Source organism: Aptenodytes forsteri, unplaced genomic scaffold, assembly GCF_000699145.1.
Source record: "Aptenodytes forsteri isolate BGI_AS27 unplaced genomic scaffold, ASM69914v1 Scaffold143, whole genome shotgun sequence".
In the NCBI taxonomy this organism is placed as follows: Eukaryota; Metazoa; Chordata; class Aves; order Sphenisciformes; family Spheniscidae; genus Aptenodytes; species Aptenodytes forsteri.
The window spans coordinates 4,917,659-4,937,498 of record NW_008794951.1 but is presented as its reverse complement, the minus strand read 5'-3'; the positions used below and the strand labels follow the sequence as shown (position 1 = coordinate 4,937,498).

At 37.0% G+C, this 19,840-nt stretch overlaps 1 protein-coding gene across 3 annotated transcripts in view; it reads left to right on the top strand.

Moving 5' to 3' along the window:
- MTM1 (myotubularin 1) overlaps nt 1-19,636 on the top strand; it is a 45,496-nt gene extending 25,860 nt beyond the window's left edge. For all 3 annotated transcript variants that reach the window (XM_009275337.1, XM_009275338.1, XM_009275340.2), the window contains 8 exons: nt 793-942; nt 2,797-2,985; nt 6,811-6,996; nt 8,043-8,249; nt 12,421-12,513; nt 13,387-13,500; nt 13,856-14,032; nt 16,397-19,636. In XM_009275337.1, coding sequence (XP_009273612.1) covers nt 793-942; nt 2,797-2,985; nt 6,811-6,996; nt 8,043-8,249; nt 12,421-12,513; nt 13,387-13,500; nt 13,856-14,032; nt 16,397-16,564 — 1,284 coding nt within the window. In that variant the 3' untranslated portion in view covers nt 16,565-19,636. The remainder of the gene's footprint in view (nt 1-792; nt 943-2,796; nt 2,986-6,810; nt 6,997-8,042; nt 8,250-12,420; nt 12,514-13,386; nt 13,501-13,855; nt 14,033-16,396) is intronic.
- Nucleotides 19,637-19,840: the final 204 nt, after the last annotated feature.

Genomic DNA, 19,840 nt, shown 5'->3' with positions numbered 1-19,840 from the left:
GATATATTTGATTTTAAAGTGTTTTTAGACAATTTATTTTTGCTTTAAATATGACCTTTTCTTTTTAAATTTAAATAGGAAACAATAAGGACTTCCTTAGATTTTCTTTTTTTTTTCTCCCCCCTCCGTAGTTTTTTGGTTTAAGGTTTAGAGGCCTAAGACCCAAAAAAGGTAAAATACAAACACCCACACAAACCCCACTGTGCGTGTGCATGTGTGGAGGGGCTTATCAGTCTTTCTCAATTTCCTGGCTGCTGTTTGTGAAATGCCTTACTGAGCAGACTGTAACTAAAAGTTGTTGTTTCTCAGTAAGAAAGCTACCCTGAATCTTACTTTTAACCTGAAGGTAGTATCAGGCTACAGGGAAGAAGGGTTGAGAGGAGACTTCCTCCCCCTGTCTTCTCAGGACCATTGTCTCTTTCCAGCAGGCAAAATGGAAAGGCAGAGCTTTGAGGGAGGAGAGAAGGCAGTTTTCTTTCCTCAATCCCACAGTTAAAGAAATACATCTACTAGTTTTAATCATTGTTTTGAAACTTGTTTTAAGAATAGAACTGTGTATGTAAGAGTATATGAGATAGCTATGCAGTTGTTTAAGGCTGTGAATCCATCAGCAATGAGCAGTTTTGTGTGGTCTTGTAATCTTTTTTTCTTCCATTGTTTTGAAACAGTACTGTAGTTAGGTTAAATTGGTAGGTTATTGCCACCATGTGGCCATAATGTCATGTAAAACTCGAGCAGAATTATTATTTGTACAGCCAAAAATACATTGAAAAACTTCGTGTTGCATTTTAGGGACTGCCTAATGAACGGTGGCGAGTAACTTTTATTAATGAACATTACGGACTGTGTGACACGTATCCATCACTCTTAGTAGTGCCATATAATGCAACAGATGATGATCTCAAGAAAGTTGCTGCCTTTAGGTCCCGAAATAGAATCCCGGTGAGTATTATGTGATGAAAGTTACCTTATAGTGTAGCTAGTTTTAAGTATGCATTCAAACAACTTTTGGCTGAACACAACACAGAAGATGCTTTTTTTGGAAATGGTTACAGCAAAATAGTTTTGATTGGCTGGCGGTTTTTACTGCTTGAAACTAGTGTCTTGGCCAAGCCACATTTCCGTTTTTCCCCACAACAATCGCCCATTTCAACTTTGTTGGTTTTAACTTGACTTTTCTAGTAACAACTGCCAGCATTGCAGATTCCCTTTTCTTAATGAAGTATGAGCCTCAGACTGCCATCTGTACTAGTTTGTTGACTATTGTTGGATGCATATAAAAAGTGATAGCAAATGTTATCCTCCTGTAAGCAAACCACATGGCATTTAAACATAGTTCCAATGGTCAGTCCTAAAATAAAACCTCCTGCATAGTCTCTGTAGTGAATTTTTGGGCTTTTTAGTCCTTTAAATTGGGCTGTGGAATGGATAAACCCATTTGACTTTTTGGGTGTATTTCTGTAACTAAAATTCTTTGAGGTAAGAGAATTTTTATGTATCAGCTCTTTACAGCACTATAGAAAATATTAATTTCTATCACAATACAGTCTGTTTTAACTAATATTTCAATTTGGCAAACTCGGAAGAAGTGCTAGATTCTTAGCCAGTATCAGAAAGCTGCCTTGAATCTCAGTTAATTTCACACAGATGCAAAACTCAATATGATAAATATTTATTAGATATGGTACTTACTGACAGGCTAGGCCTATAATTATAAATTTACTTTATAATTACCTTACAGACACATATGTATATGTAGAATATATAACGTGTATATGTTAAATATATTATATAGTGTGCGCATATAGTTCTTATAACCTAGCTATATCTTCTCTGTCATCTCAAAATTCATGACAGGGCTTTTGTATGCCTGTACAGTGAGAGTCATTTCCTTGGTAATAGTAATTTTATTTTTGTCAGGAAATAACCAGTTGTACTCACCTGCACACACACTGACAGGTCTTGTTTCTGGATCTACAACTAAGGGTTGTATTTCAGGAGTGAATACTTTCTGAGGACTTTTTTTTTTTTTTAACTCTGATGTTCTTTCACTCTGTAACCCACAACTCTCAGACTGGGTGAGAATACTGTTTCTTAATATTCTTCAGTGATGAAGTTGGAGGTTTTGCCTGCTTCTTGGGGTGCTTATTTTTAATCTCTTGCACTGCAATCTGTTTCCTGAGCGGCTCACTATCTCTTGTTTGTGGTAAGTCCCCTCAGGCTCAGAAGGACAACAAAGGCAGCATGCACTCTGCTCCAGTGCCCCCTCTTTGTAAAGAGGGCTGAGGAACAAAATGTTCTTTAAAGAGAAGGGGAAACATTCAAGATACTGCAGAGAGGTTCAACTTTACTTCCTTATCCAAAAAAAAGGGAAAAGTTGTTCTTGTAGAATTGGAACATCTTAGTCACAGTTTCTACAATGAGTTCATTCTTTTGAATTGTTTCTTAGTTTCAGCAGGCATTGCTATGTTTGTTTCCAGTTTGCTTTTCAGAATTATTTGTGCAACCTAAGACTTGTAGGAAAATATTAAAATACACTGGATTATATAGGTAAGTATAATTTCAATAAGAGTTAAATATGTAAGAGAATGAACTCTTTTAAAGATTATTATTATTATTAAATTTTATGAGACTACAGTGGAAGCAGTTGAGATGTCTGGGGATTATCTTTTGAAGAAATAAAATAAAAAGTGTTAATTTTCACATTATCTGTTTTAAAGAATGTAACTTCAAAATTTAAGTTATGATTTTTTAATAAAATGTATTTCTTCTAATGTGTCTTTGACATGTGACTAGGTTCTGTCATGGATTCATCCAGAGACTCAAGCTGTTATTATGCGCTGCAGTCAACCCCTTGTTGGAATGAGTGGCAAGCGGAATAAAGATGATGAAAGATATCTTGATATCATCAGGGAGGCTAACGGGCAAATCTCAAAACTGACCATCTATGATGCTAGGCCCAATGTCAATGCAGTCGCAAACAAGGTGAACAGATGCTTAATAGTCGTATTTGAAGGGGGGTGGGGAGGAGACTTAGTTTGAAGCTTTCTGTGAGGGGGTTTTTGGGAACAGTAGTAATCTTAATGTAGATAAATTTACATGATCAAATATATATATTTACGTAATAATGCTGAGGCTCAAGGCCATGAAAGGACATGAGTGCCTAAAGTAGGTCATAAGCAGGGTTTCAGGACCGTATGTGGATTTCCAGATACGCTTTACTCTGTCTGTTATCGGTCAAGCACAGATCTTAGCATGGGACTGAAATCAGATATGACTACGCTGTGCACTGTAAGGTAGATGTAGACTGATCTGTAGATCTGTTGGAATGACATGTCACCAAGCCACTGCTCTGCTTCATATCCTCTGGGAAAATTCTATCCTGGAAAGGCTGTGTGCATAAAGCCAAGCCCACTGATAGGCATCCTTTGGTTCTTCCTAACCGTTACATGAACCGCTTCAGACCTATCCAGGCATCCAGTAAATAAAGAGAAAGTGATGAATAAGTTAACTTGGGGGTTTGCACTCTGAACAGCAGTCTGGGTATGATTTTGGATACCTGGATACCTATTCTTCCGTAGGTGCCTGTAGTTGGTAAATGCAGTAACAGAAGTAGTGTTTCCATCTGACAAAGTGACCATTTCTTTGCTAATCTGCAGTCAAAGGCTAAATGGGATCAGAATCGTAGAACAGCCCAGGTTGGAAGGGACCTTGAAAGATCATCTGGTCCAACCTTTCAAGAAGAAAAGGTGTCCCTGTGCCTTGATTTCCCCTCTGCTCCCCCTTAACTCTGGTGCGGACCAGACAGGCATACTCAGATAATGCCAGTCACAGTGTGTCAGTGTTGTATTTGGCACAGAGCACAGCAGGCATGGATGTGTTCCATGTTTATATGAAAAGCCTAGTTAGGGAGAGGCAGTGAAGGACGTTAAGTTTAATGTTTTCTTCATATAAGAATGTATCAACTTCACTCCCTCCGTGTCTAGGATAGTCCCTTACCCACTGAACTTCAAGCAGAAATGAAGTGGACATGCTCTTCAGTACTTACTAGTGAAGCTGTGTGTGCAGCAAAGAGCATGAGATATATGAGCTCAAGGGTTTGAGATCTTAGTGAAACGATGAGTGTGCTTATCTGGGAGAGAAGGAATTCTAGCTTCTGAATAGTTTCTTTGGCACAAAATGAATACTAATTTAGTGGAATGAGTCCTCTTCAATGTTTGTGCTGAAAGGAATATGAAATGGTAAAACTTGTTTGCCTCTAGGAGGTTTATATGTAACAAATGTTAAGTTGCTTCAGAAGTCAAGAGGGACAATAATGTTAGTGTTTTGCTCTGTGTGACTTAAAACACATGCATCTGTACCTTTACAGCCCTCTTCTCTATAATAGAGAATATAATTTATTAAGCAAGAAATTAGGCTTTTTTTTTTTTGTATAGCACACATTCTTTCAGAGACTCTATCCTAGGGGCTGTTTGGCTAGGTTTTAATCTGATGGTTTGTATTTTGAGGTGTGCCTCAATTGCTTGGATTTTAATGCAATTTGTAGAGTATCCTCTGCACACTGAATTTTTATGGGTGAACAAAATATGTAGTCCTTCTGTTTGTCTTGTGGAAGGAACGTCAAGTCTTACATTGACTTAAATTTTTCCCCAGTTCTTGGACAAACTCAAATTTTTACCCCATTTGTTTCAAAGATGTATTATGGCCAAACTTTATACACACATACTTACTGAAGTATGAAGCACAGTTTTCAGCTTTTTAAAATGGTCTGTGTATTTCACCCATGTGTTTTAATTAATTCCTGATATGTCTAAATATGAAATAGTCATAGTAGTAAAAACAGTAGGGTGCATTTCTGGGTCTGAGGGACAATGACATAAAGAGTGCAAGCCAGTGTTGATCAGCACTGAAAAGTTTTCTTGAACAGCTGTGAAGATTAGCGTAAGCAAAATCTTGGGCTACGCTACTCATGCATTCCTGTGTTCTTTGTACATAGGTCAAGACCATACAGTCAGTAGGAGTTGCAGCAGCCCTGATGCTAAAATTACAATCATTCCTCACCAGGACTTCATAATACTCAAAGGAAAGAGAAAAATCCAATCATTACTTCTTTTAGTGCAGAGCCTGGCAGCTCTGAGGAGGGAGATAGAGAGCATAGACTAGGGATACTGTGCTACTATACAGAAATGTAGGTGGTACTAATGAGGAAAGGCTATACCGTACTTCAGGTTGTTGTCTGATGTGTAGTTGGTGGCTGTAATGGCTTATAAAGGCAAAATTTATTTATTACAATGCATGGCATGGCATGTTTTTGCTCTCTGCAGGAAGTGCTGCAATTTTGCAGCTATCTTTGGAAAACCTCATCAGTGGTACTGTGTCCTAAAATATGTGTGGTTTTTCCACTTCCTTTTGTGACCAGGCACATCCTCTTCTGTGGTGGTGATTAAGTGTTTTGAGAGAGCAGCAGTAGAATAGACTTTCTACTTATGTGGCTCTTTAATTTCTTAACAATCTAAATACATGTTTAGTCTTCAGCAATAAAATTTAATGTTGGAAAAGTTACTTTAAAGTAAACTTTAATGTTATTACTAATTTACTTCTTAGAGGCAGAATCTAAGATTCTTGAACTTAATTCTTAAATGAAATGTAGCTTATTCTTAACTGAACTCTTACATTTAATTTTACTTGGCCAAACATTTTATCATTTTTATTTCAAAATCAGTTCAATTTTAGTAGTAAATAACTAGGCAGTTTAAACAGGTTTTTTTTTTTTTGTAGCAAGTTTGCACTGGTAAACCTGAGATTCACTGTCTTTTGAATTAGTGGTGTAAAGAAACAGACAAATCCTTTTGACTGAATTTCTTTCTAATTGGTACAGGAACAAGGAAATGAGCAATTTTATTCCCTGGAAGTGGCGATCTAGTACATTATGAGTAATTGCTGTTTTGTGTGATTAAAATTACATTTTTTTTTTGTAGCAAGTTTGCACTGGTAAACCTGAGATTCACTGTCTTTTGAATTAGTGGTGTAAAGAAACAGACAAATCCTTTTGACTGAATTTCTTTCTAATTGGTACAGGAACAAGGAAATGAGCAATTTTATTCCCTGGAAGTGGCGATCTAGTACATTATGAGTAATTGCTGTTTTGTGTGATTAAAATTACATTTTAATTTAACCTTAATAATCTGTCTGGGAAGTAAGTTGATTTCTTTTGTATTCAGAATCATGAGTTTCTTTAATCCTTGGTGGGAAAAGTGAACATAAATGAAGAAAAAAAAATTGACATTGTAATGTCAGTTGGTCAAGGAAAAGCTGTTTCCACCATGAATCTCAAAAGTAATGAGGAAGGTACAAATGTCATCTTATTCTCAAAGCAGTCTTAGTCCTGACTGATGTGATGCTGGCCCGCTGGCCCTTACGTGGCTAGTTCAATCCTATTCGAAGATCTCCAGGCCCAACAGTACAAACAACCTTTTAGCGTTAATGTAAAATAATTTCCCTTTTAGGGTTACTTCCTTGAGGTTTTGAAAGGAACTAGGCTAGCTGGAGCAACTTGAATGTCTTTCTGGCCATGTGCTATACTTAGTACACTTTGTCCTTTTGGACAAAGGAAGGCCCCCAAGTATTCTCCAGCATTTGCCCCTCCAAAGCTTGTATCTGAGACTGATGTTTTAAACAAGCAACTGAAATTATATATTGCTCAACTACAAAATAAAGTGTAAATAAAATTCAGTCCCTTTTTGCTCTGTTGAAAAGCTGCTACAACAATGCATACATGACTAAAGTTAATTTTAGATCTCTTGTTTGTAGGCAACTGGAGGAGGATATGAAGGTGAAGATGCGTATCCCAATGCAGAACTTTTCTTCTTGGACATTCATAATATTCATGTCATGCGGGAATCTCTGAAGAAGTTGAAGGACATTGTTTATCCTAATGTGGAAGAATCACACTGGTTGTCGAGTCTGGAATCAACCCATTGGTTAGAACATATAAAGGTAAATTTTTGCTGTTTGAAATAATGCTTGTCCAAATCTCTTGTGTCAGACTTGGTTTCTTTGCTAGACTCTGAGCTAGTCCTGATATGGAACACGTTGAACTACTTGGACTACAAAAACAGCATCATTGAGCATTGGCTTTTTGCGAACTAGTCTTAGCATATGTTATGACATATCATTACTAAGCAACAGTATATGAAATTCAATGTTTGTTGACTGCCTCAAGTCAAATGTCAGTCTTTAATAGAGGAATGCATTGTTAGTCTGATTGTCTTTACATGTGTGAGACCTGATTTATTGTGGTTTCTAGCAATACAGGCCTACAGGTAAGTGTCATTGTGAAGAATTAGTAATTACTTCAGTTGTCGGTACGTTTGTGACTTTATTTTGTGAATTACGGTTTTGTAAATAAATCTTGAAAATTTATTGGTAAATTTTGTAATTTTCATCTTGTAGCACAAATAAAATACTTAAACTGGTAATTCACCAGTGTTCTTACTAGTTGACCTTTGAAACTTTTGCCTCAAGTACAGCTGTGCAAAACTATTTAGAGTATTATGTAATGAATCCTACTTAATAAAATTTTAATTTTAAGTTAGTATTTGGAAAATAAGCGTATCAGAAGGATACAAGTTCCTTTTTCCAACAACTGAGATATTTCAGTAATTTCGTTCAAAGAAAGGAGCCAAATGAAATACAGAATTTTTAAAGAGTATATCCTATGGTAAATCCTCTCTTTAAAAAAGAAGCTTTTGTTCTTCAGTTTATCAAGGTTATTGTTTTCTGCCCCATTTTTTAAGAATTTGCTGAGAGATGAATTAGATCTTACTAAGGGATTAGGGAACCAATCTGTTTCTCTATTTTTATACAAGAAATTTACTTGATCTCCTAGAAAATCCTTTTCCAGTTGACTACACCATGCTCTTTAGGTCTTTTAATGGAAACAGTATCAATTTAGATACTGTGTAGATACAAAGAAATCAATTTATTTTTGTTAGAATGATAACACTAATCTGTGTAGTTTGGCATCTGTTCCTCTTTGCTAGCTTGTCTTGACAGGAGCTATTCAAGTGGCAGACAAGGTATCCTCAGGAAGGAGCTCTGTGTTGGTTCACTGCAGCGATGGCTGGGACCGGACAGCACAGCTAACATCGCTGGCCATGTTGATGCTAGACAGCTACTACAGAACAATTGAAGGCTTTGAAGTTCTGGTGCAAAAAGAGTGGATAAGCTTTGGACACAAATTTGCATCGGTAAGAATTAGAAGATAGTTGCAAGGACCATGCCACACTAAAGTTCTAAAAAGCTTTTAATGTTAAACTACTCATTGTGTCAAGGTTTGATAATTCTTTTCATTATTTTGGAATTCTGATTTAAAACATTTCCAGGTAAACCTGAGCAGAGCTTTTGTTTTTGGACCTGTTTGGTTAATATTTTTTTGCTATTCTTTCTCTGAGAATTCATATTTTGTCCTTTACACCCTTTTAAAAACCCAGAATTGCTAGGGTTACTGTGGTTATTGAGCAAAGAAAATGAGAAGGCAGAAAAATGATGTCCTCCCAAACTTTTCAGAAGAAGATCAAATAAGGCTGGGACATGAGGCTTGTCCCTCACCCTCCCTTTGGACTATTTTGAATGTCATGAGACGCAGATGAATGAGTCTGGCCAATGTCTTTTACGTGATGTTTTGAATGCTTCTTCCCAAATGTTCTAAACTTGTCATAATAGCTCTCAAGAAGCTCTCACTGGTAATGCTGGCTCTAGTTCTGTTCAGTTGTCTCTGGATGCTTAGAAGGTTAAGTAGAAATTGTCTATAGCAAGTCCTTAATATCCTACCCATGTATAATGCAAAGTCAAGGGTGTTTGTGTTAGGAAACTTTTCAGAGTCTTAGTGGAACTTCTCTTAAATTTGGCAGCTAACCATTTAACCAGGAAATCTATACGAGGAACAGAGAGAAGCAGAATAGGTTGCCAGGGAGAGTGCGCTGGGATATGTAAACATAAAACATAAGTTGGGAGCTTTACAACAGTGTTACTTGTTGATGCTGAACCTTGTAATTTGCAGTAAGAAGTTTCCGCACTTTCAGTAGAAGTTATTTGCACAGACAATTTGTCCATAGTGGAATATTCTAAAGATCTTACTTAAAATTGCTAAAATTGGGAAAATAGGCAATCTGGAAAAATCAAGAAATAGAAAAATATACCTATGTGTGTATTTCATGCCTATTTTACATTTGCAAGAGTGTCTCAGTCATTTGGAAATTCAGGTATAGCTATTCAGCATGAATCACTTCACCGTTTAAGTATGCTTGTAGGCTGCGGCAGTCTTTGATCTGACATTCTAAAGGTGCTTTGAGGCTTAGGAGATTTGCATTATGATTGTTGGGAGTGATACCTGCTGTAGTCCAGTTTTTTGTGTACTTACCTGTAGTCTTCTAGTACTGATGTGTTATATAAACCTTTGAAGTATTCTGTCTTGGTACAGCCACAGGAAAACACTGGCTTGCCTTTTTATTCTCATATTTTATTTTGTATTTTTAAATGTTACAGGCATGATGCAGATAAAATTAGGTTGTATAACTAGGAAGCTTGTAGCCTAGCGCATATGTTACGATTTAACACAAAGCTTAAAGAGAGAGATCTGTATGTCCTTCACCATTATGAATAAATTTGAATTATCTATGATTCTTTTTATTAAACCATTAACTTCAGTTTGAGTAATCAAAGGAGTTTTTTCTCTCTCAACAAATAATGTTTTTCTCCTACTAGCGAGGTAGGACTTTTGTACCCCTTCCAGATGAATAGCTCAGTCCACTGGTTCATCTCTGACAATGTAGCAGCAATAAGGGTGATTTAAATAGCTTGCTTTTGCTTAAACTACTATTTTGTTTTCCCAACTTGCTCACTCAAGTAGTAATCTTTGGACATGGTTGAAGCCACTCTCCTTTAGCCATCTGCTGTTTTCTGAGAGTACTGTATATTTTGATTTGATGGGTTGTTTAGCTTGTAGTGAAGGTAGTCCTTTTCTGGAGTGTTCTGTAGAATAAAAACTGATAATGCAAGCAGAAAATATTTGATCATACATGCTCCGTTTTAGTTTGGTAATTATTGATAGAACTGTGAGTTTTAATAGTGAGGACTAGGCACTTCAGTGCAGTTAGCATTTTGTGAACCTGATCTCCGAAACTATTGTTGTTATGCCTTCCCTCAAGTGGGGAGTTGGAGAAGAGTGGGGTGTTTCTTATATTGTCTGGGTTAGAGCAAGCTTCATGTTTTCATAGAATCATAGAATAGTTTGGGTTGGAAGGGACCTCTAAAGGTCATCTAGTCCACCCCCCCCTGCCATGGGCAGGGACATCTTCAACTAGATCAGGTTGCTCAGAGCCCCGTCCAACCTGACCTGGAATGTTTCCAGGGATGGGGCATCCACCACCTCTCTGGGCAACCTGGGCCAGTGCTTCACCACCTTCAGCGTAAAAAATTTCTTCCTTAGATCTAGTCTATATCTACCCCCCTTTAGTTTAAAGCCATTCCCCCTTGTCCTGTTGCAACAGGCCCTGCTAAAAAGTTTGCCGCCATCTTTTTTATAAGCCCCCTTTAAGTACTGACAGGCTGCAATAAGGTCTCCCCGAAGCCTTCTCTTCTCCAGGCTGAACAACCCCAACTCTCTCAGCCTTTCTTCATAGGAGAGGTGTTCCGCCCCCCTGATCATTTTTGTGGCCCTCTTCTGGACCCGCTCCAACAGGTCCATGTCTTTCGTATGCTGAGGGCTCCAGAGCTGGACGCAGTACTGCAGGTGGGGTCTCACCAGAGCGGAGTAGAGGGGCAGAATCCCCTCCCTTGACCTGCTGGCCGTGCTTCTTTGGATGCAGCCCAGGATACGCTTGGCCTTCTGGGCTGCGAGCGCACATTGCTGGCTCATGTCCTGCTCTTCATCCACCAGTACCCCCAAGTCCTTCTGGGCAGGGCTGCTCTCAATCCCTTCATCCCCCAGCCTGTATTGATACTGGGGGTTGCCCTGACCCAGGTGCAGGACCTTGCACTTGGCCTTGTTAAACCTCATCTTACCAGGGTTGCAATTTGGATGTTTTAATAACAAATAACTAAATAGTAAACTACTGAATAGTAGTTAATAGTTCTTCTCTGTATTTTCCATCTAATGAACCACACAATAAGTTTCCTTGTTGAAAAGGAATTCCCTACCATAGCTTTTCTATGTATAGTGAACTTAGTGTACTATCCAGATGATAAAATTGCTTGCTATGTGTCATGTCGCTCTAATAATGCATTCTAATATAAGAAATATGAAACATAGACATAATTAAAGATGGAAAATACTCAGGCGTCCTAAAACTGCTAACCATAGTGAAAGTGGAAGAACTTTCACTCCTTACTGAACACATGCATGACTGTTAACAGATACCACTTATTTTAAACCATGAAAACCAGAGAGCAAGGAGGCCAATTTGTTTGTCTTCCCTATAGCGCTTTTCTAGTCATTTGCTACTGTTGACTGAGTTCAGCTACAATCCCTCATCTCCCTCTATTTCCTGCCATTTGATTCCATTATTTTAAACTATCTTGCAAATCATTGTACAGAGTAGTGTACTGGTTTTATCATTTTTCACGTCCTTAAGACATTAAGCCTGCTATCTTACAGGCAGATAGACGACGTCTTAGTTCAACATACATACTCTTCTTTTGCCTCCTCCAGGCAAGTATATTCAAGCTGAATTACAGAGTTAATAGACTCTTTTCTCTGAATCTCTTATCTGTTCTCAGCTATCATATGTGAAAAGGAAGGAAACAGCTTTTACCAAACCTACTTTTTGTCTGTGGGGAGAATTCCTTTGATTGCTACTTTGGAATCCTCAGAATAAGCGGCTCACCCAAACTTTAAAAACGTGCATTAATTTTCTGTCAAGAACATGAACGTTTCTTTGAGCTCGCTCATGTTCACTGTCTACCGCAGGGTGAATCTTTAGGCTCAAGTGTGGAGGGGGAAGAGGAGAATGTGTGTGGATAGTCTGATGATCTAAGTTCTCCAGTGGCTTAAATTACAAAAGGCAACAAAGTATATAACTTGGCTTTTGACAAACTTATTACGTAAATGTAGTTCAAAATATGTCTTGATTATTTGCAAAGTAATGGATGCTTTAACAGTTCTGCTTGTCCAATAACTGGCAGGTTTTTATAACAGGACCAATTACCACTTCGGAATTTTTCTCAGACATCTATGGAACAGCTTTGCGGTATTTCTGTATATCTGAATCTCTCCTCCTTAGTGCAGTAACTAATTCTGAAATAAGAACAGGTTGCTCTACTACAGAAGCATTAATATTCTAGTGCAAAATAAGAAACAGTGTCTATTGGCCATAAAATAGACTGTTTTGGTTAACAGGAGGCTGTATTGCTTCCTTTCAGAGAATAGGCCACGGTGATAAAAATCATGCTGACGCAGACAGATCGCCCATCTTTCTCCAGTTTATTGATTGTGTGTGGCAGATGTCTAAACAGGTACGTTATATCATTCTTCAGAAGGTAACATTGTTAAGAGATTACTGAATTAAAAACCTAGATCTCTATTTAAAAAAAAAAAAAGTATTTGAAGAAGACAGCATACCCCTCTGCTCTGACACTAGTCAAAAAGAGTGTATTTACTTTTTAACCATACCACCTCTCTACTCCATTTCTAAAAGTGGTATACAAGCTGTAGTTACGTTGCTTAAAATGGCATTGGCTGTGCATGCAAGGCTGGTGTGTCTTGGATATGGGCTTCTCAGAAACATATTGAGAGATGTGACCCAGCAGAATGCTTTTACGGGAATTGCATCCAACTACCTTAATAGGGTCTGTTTCATTTCACCATTTTTGTGAAGCTGTCCCTTGAACTACAGGGACAAATGTTGTTTTGTCAAAGCTTGAAAAGGAAGCTTGGGAGCTGTTGAGTGCTGTGATTTAAACGCTGTATTTTCAGTAAGTAATGAAACAAAGCAGCAAACTTAGTCCGTTTAGGGCCAAGGATTAGGAGCTAAACCCTTACTTTCCTGTATGGTGCTGCGCTATAAAGAGTGCACTATGGATATCTTACTCTTTCTTGCTAGTAAAAACGTAACTGTAACCATTCTGTATTTTATTCTTCTTTTTAGAAATTAAAGGCAGTTAGAACATTTTGAGAAGAGTTCTTTTCAGTGACTAGTTTGAGAAAGTTGAACACCTCATGTCATCTGAACACTTACTCTGCTATGAAGTATATGAAAGCATTGTCTTAAAAATTATTTGTAGATGTATTCAGGCTTCTAAATGCTGCCTTTAGCCTCTTACCCAGGGCATGTGCATCTCTCCCTGCTTTTACGATGTAAAGAACGAATTTGTCTTTTCTGGTTTTAGTTTCCTACGGCCTTTGAATTCAATGAGCAGTTCTTGATTACGATCCTGGATCACTTGTACAGCTGCCGGTTTGGTACTTTCTTGTATAACAGTGAGTCTCTTAGAGAAAAAGAGGTTAGTCAAACCACTGATTGTTTAATTGTATTGCAGTCTTGACTCTAGATGATTACAAAAAGTTTTGGTTGTATTGTATTTGGTTATATTCCTCATATGACAGTGGTTTTGAACTGGCTTTATTCTCATTATAGAATAGTTGCATGGTAAACTCCTTGGTTTTGGTAGCTTAAAGACTATGCAGTCACTAAAATACTTGTCAAGCGCTGGTTTTGGAATATTTCTAATACAGTAACTTATTATGCTTCTAAGTAAATCAGAAGTGTATTAATTTTAGAATGTAACCATTGGCTTCTATGATGGATTTCCTGGTTTTGTGCAAATATTTACTGTTCTTATTTCAATTTCATTTTAGAAAGTGACTGAGAAAACATTATCGTTATGGTCTTTGATAAACAGTGAAAAATCTAAATACACCAATCCTTTTTATACTAAAGAGCTAAATCGAGCACTCTATCCGGTAGCCAGTATGCGTCATTTAGAGCTCTGGGTCAATTACTACATCAGGTGGAACCCAAGAATTCGGCAACAAGTAAGTAAATTCTCTATAATGTACAAAATGCTTTTAGACTTTGGAAATAACTGACTTTTCAAATAGCACCAGTAATCTGTTCAGGTCTTTAATATTATATTTATAAAGATGGAGAGAAAAAAGGTGAAAACGATTATTCAGTTCTTTTTTTCCTTTTTTTTAATCTCACTCAGCTCTTCTCAGAACACTGAGCTTATTTCACTGCTTAGTATCAAGTCATCCTCAAGCTTTTTCTAGCCCCTTTTCTTGGGGACAGGGCTGGGGGTGCATTTTTTAAGGGTGTTTGATGCTACTAAAGGGTGAATGGCAATGCTTAGAAATGGGGCTTACTGATCCCTGAAGAGTTAGGACATTAGCATCACAAACATGCTTAGTTGCATTTGCTTAGTCTTTCTCCTTTTTCTGAAAGAGTGTATGAAGTCTTTTACAAATTAAGATGACCTATTTGGTCCTTTCTCTTTCAAAACTGCGATCTGTATTGATGGCTTATGGTAAGATTATTTTTTTATGTAACTTTGATGACCCAACATTGTTTACACTGTGTAACCGTTGGATGAAAGCTGGTTTTGGAAATTATACAAGTGGATCAGATTGGAAGCCCAGAAAAGCTTTTATCAAATTACATATAGTTCAGTTCTGTGCTTTTAATGTTTACTATATGGACACTGGATGTTTGTGACAGTTTTGCTAGAAATCTCAGTAATGTGGCATGTAAAGATAGTGTACAGAGACTTATTTGTTGTTCTTAACAAGTTGTGGAGTTTTGAGTAGGAGAAGATAGAGGAGCAATTTCTTGGACAAAAGCAGTCTTCACAATCCAGCCCCTGGAGTTTTCAAGCAATGCGCTTCCTTTTCCGCAGCTGATCTCCTGTATTATTTACAGGCCTGCAAAAAAGCCAGACAGTTTGCTATATTTTCTTATAAGTATGTTGCCAGTTTTAATTTGAAGTTCTAGTTTTAAAGCTTTTTTTGCTTGCTGTGAAAGATGAGGGCGTTTTGCAAAAGGTGAATCCAAGGATTTATTTTAGAAAGTGAAGGATTATAGGGCATGCAAATTAGCTGTAAATCTACTTAAAAATGCGCTTTGCCATTATTCAGGAAAGGTTTTTGGCAGGAGTTTCTTATTAGAAATGCAAACCCATGTGATAATCTTCTGTGCTGCTACTACCGGTCCCTCATTTTCACCATTTTTATATACAAAATGCAACAATTTTTTTTTTTTGCTGCACATGAAATTTATGCTTCATCTTGACTTAAGCAACTGAATAGTGGACATGTGGCCTGAACCAGTTTTTCGATGACCTTTGTTAGTGGCATTACTTAGAAGCATGTTCCGCATCAGACTTCAGTCTAATGAAGAGTCTGCTCTGCCACTAGCAACATCGTTAACCCTACATCTCTAATAATCTTAGTAACTACATTCAGTCATTGATCCAACTTCCACAGTTGCTTCAACATTCATCGCCGCCCTCATCTGGGGTGTGTGTAAGAGTGCTGATTCAGCTGGTTTTGAACTGGTGAGGCATTTACATTTGCTCCTGAAACTGTACTGCTAATAGCTTTTAATTACAGGCAGTTAACTGTGAAAGAGCAGCAACTTCTTGACAGGTATATACAGCTGAAGGTAACTTTAGGCTCTGTATCTGCCTTGGACATTTGTAATACTACTTTTCCATTTGTTTCATTACTCTATCTGAAAAAGGAAGCTAAACTTAAAATGGAAACAGTTAAGATGCTCTTTCTGTGAGTAATCTCCTGAAAGCTAGGGCAGTTGATTTTAAACACATTCAAGTTTACTTACGGAATTCACTAATAAAGTCTTGCATTTATTTCACTTGTTTGTTTACTCAAAGTTGCAAAATTACTATTAAAAACTGAAGTAAATTTCATCAGTAAGGGAAGTTATTTAATCTGAAGACATGGATTTCATTTTAATCTGATCAGTGTAGCTAAAATAGTCAGTCTGGCTAAACACTGTTTTTAGGGAAGGTGATGAGACATCTGACCTCTGGAATCTAAAACCTTTTAATAAGTCAGGAAGAGAAAAGCTTCAGCCAAGGTATTCACACCTATCTTCCACACAATATTAGATAATAAGAAAATAAAATCCATATGCTCCAGGAAGTGCTGGCTGATTTTATTGAGGTAGGAAGAACTGTCTTGTGTAAAGATTTTTCTTTGGATGAGAACAACTGGAAGGCATTATAGAAATATAAATAAATATTTCTGTTTAGCTACAACTTGTTACATGTGTTAGAAACTACAAATACTGAGTAATGCCAGGAAAACACAAATACTACAGCAGGCTAACTGTGTAGAAGTAGTTGGACTGAAGTGATAAGACTAATATAGATCTCTTTCTAGCAGCCAAATCCAGTGGAGCAGCGTTACATGGAGCTCCTTGCGTTACGTGATGATTATATAAGGAGACTTGAAGAACTACAGATCACAAATAATTCTAAGATATCCAATTCATCAGCCTCATCAGCATCTCCCTCACAAATGATGTCCCAAGTACAAACACATTTTTGAAGAAAATGCTGGCTTCGTTCTATACTGTAATAGCAACTGGTGCTTAACATAGATCTATAGCATAAAGGGGAATATTTTAATGCCTTACATTAGACTGTCCTAACACAAATTATTTTAGACTGTCTTCATTTGAGGAGGACTTCAAAACAAACAAAACCAACTCTTCAGTTAGGTGCCTTGCAGAACCTGTGGAGTGGGAACATTATTAATCAACTTCTAGTTATGGAGGGCTTTAAGAGTTATTTTTGAAAGTCTGGTACAATTGAAATTAAATTGATTTATTGTTTTCATAAGAATGCTTTAATTTATTACATTGTAGGTTATGTTCCTGTAAGGAAATTCATGTCCAGTCTTACATGTCATGAATAAACACATTAATGGCAATAGGAACATTCACATTGTGCAAAATTAGGTATGTGTGTATTCCTGTTAGGAATACGTTTGTGGAGTTCATAAGATAAAAATAAATTTTATTGTAAGATTTCAGAGAGAAGTGTTGAAATTTTCTGGTTACCTGAGAATTCCAAATTTTCATTTTTCAAAATAAACAAAAATATGGAAGGGATTTCACTGATATGCTTCTAATGAAAAAGTTCAGATAGCTCAGTAGATATCAAAATAAAACAAAAATCTATTTTTTTTGTTGTAAATTGATTTAAAAAAAAAAAGGACAATTGTACTGGATTCTGAGAAGTCTTGTTTTGGCTAACTGTTCAGCACTAAAGTATATTACAAATTATCACTGTTGGCAATATTGGTTCTTTGGATTAATACAGAATAAAATGGTTCTAAAGAAGGTTTATATAATTAAAAACAGACCCACAGAGACATTGCTTAAATATCCAGCAATAGCCATAGTATTAAAGCTTGTGTTTGTCTTCTAAAAGTAAATGTGCCTGTTTAAAGGAGCTTTTATACCAAAGTAGGCAAAAAATTTCAGTTATAAATACTGTTGAAAACTTGTACATTTATAGCTTTCTGTTTAATTTAACTTTTGTTCAACGAATTTATTCTTAAGTATTTAAGGGACTTCAGTATACAAGATTTGCATATAGTGTGTGCACTTATATTGAACCTTCCAGTGAATTCTAGTTTCAAGCCTTCATTTCAGAGGCTTCTTGTAAACCTTTAATTTGTTACTTTTCAGGTATTTTTTAAATAGTTGCAAGCATTTCTTATGACAGCACAAACCTTGCTACTTGATATTTAATTAAAATTTTGCATATTCTCAGAAGTTTAATGATATTCAGGCAATTCAGGAAATACTGCAATTCAGAATCTGAGGAGGACTCTATCTAATACTGTTATTTTAAAGGAGATATTTTGATGCTTGAGGCTTCTGTCATTGTAAATTATTGTACATGTGAGTTTTGATCTGCAAGATATAATAGGATTATATATAAATTAAGTTTTGTGTAAGTATATATAATATAGTTTATTAGAAATTCTGCAAGTTTATAAAGTGTAAATATTTTGCATATGAAAACTGAATTTAAAGCTATAGTTCCATAAAATAAGTCAAGGTTTAGAGGACATCTGAATATTTTTAGAACAGTATTTTTTCAAAGGAATAAAAGTATACCGCCTCTTGATTTAATTCAGTATATACACTGAATTGCACTATTTTTTTCAGGGAAGCTCAGAGCATACGGCATATGTGTTCTAAATACACATGATTTATATGACTTATTTTTATCCTCTCAATTTTATTCTCCCATCAGTGTTCTTCAGTACGTGTTTCCAAAATAACATCATTGTCCCAAAATCTTGACTTGTTAAGGTAAATAAGATGCATTACATCAGATAAATGAAGAAGGATACTCAATTGTTCATGTTATACTTTACATTTTGAAAGCTATGCATACTCTGATATATTTGCCTTCTACTTACTTGTGGTTTATAAAAAAAGCTATTTTTATGAGAATATTTAAAGTTTCTGTATTTGAGTTGAACGTATTGGTGACATCTCTGAGCAGTGTGGAGAAGTTCAGAAAATCTAATAGTTTTTACTGTGTAAACACTACATGATAACCTATTGCGTTTGGGAAAGTGTAATATAATGAAAGGATCTTTCTGCACTTCATTATGTACGTGCCGTTCTTCATATTACCGGTTCAGTTGAATTTCAGTCTTTGAAGCTCTCTAACATAGCTCTGTGTGGGCTTGGATTTTTTTTCAAGTCAACAGATAAGATACTTGTTTTAATTCTATTTTTACATGGCAATATTAGGCAAACATAGGGGTGTTTTTAATCCAATACTTTCTGGAAATTACTACTTTGAAGTTGTGAATGTAGCCATACAAACTGATCAATGTTAACAGAAAACTTGTCTCCTTTCCACTTTGATGTGTGATCTGGGCTGTCGTTCTGCAATGCACTGCATGCACATACACTGTATCTGTACGGCACTCCAGTCCCCTGTGCAGAGCTGCCGGTGCAGCAGCTGACCCGTTAACTGCAGTCGGTTCCCTGTTGTAGCTGTCACAGCCAAGAACAAACCTGGGGAAGCTTTTGAGGTGGTGAATTGAGAGTTCCAGGTGTTGAGTGCCTTTTCCAGGAGGGGTAAGAAAGCAGGGCTGGGATGTGGACATCAATGGCTATAAATGCCCAGTATCCAATACGAAATATCCATCTCGGAACGCTATTTTAGTGTTTTCCTTTCTGTATTCTTACTAGACGATAACCTAGTTTTTGTGCTGGGCTTCAGTTAGTTATTTAGAAAGTTTATTTGTTGAATGCCGCCTTTATTTGCTCATGCCTTATCCACCCCAGCATCACTGTTACAGCTATACCCTAGAAATGATTTGCGTACTACCTCCTTTTGGTGTATTTTTAAACTCTGCCTTGAGTTCAGTTTTATGTCTCACAGTGAGCGTTTTTTTTTTTTTTATGCTTGAGAAAACAGGTTTTTATAACCAACCAGGAATCTCCTCATGTACTCCTTGCTGCTCCTTAAATAACAGCGTCGGCCGCCCTCGTTGGATACCACGGGACTGCTCTGGAGCTGGGTGTTATTTGTCAAGCAACTTTGGGGTGGGGAGAGCTTAACATCCGTCTGCCGTGTATGTGTGTGAAGGGAAGAAAAAAAAAAATAAAGATGTCAGTTTTAAACCCTTTGCCTCTGACAGACGCTTTAATGGAGCACTGACAGCCTTCGCCTCCTTCCGTGACTGCTGCTGTCGGTCCATCTCTCCCAGCAGCGTGGCTGCCCAGCGCTGAGGGGGCTGTAGGGGGGTAGGGCGTGAGGGGGTGCCCCCAGGCCCTGCCCTCCCCTC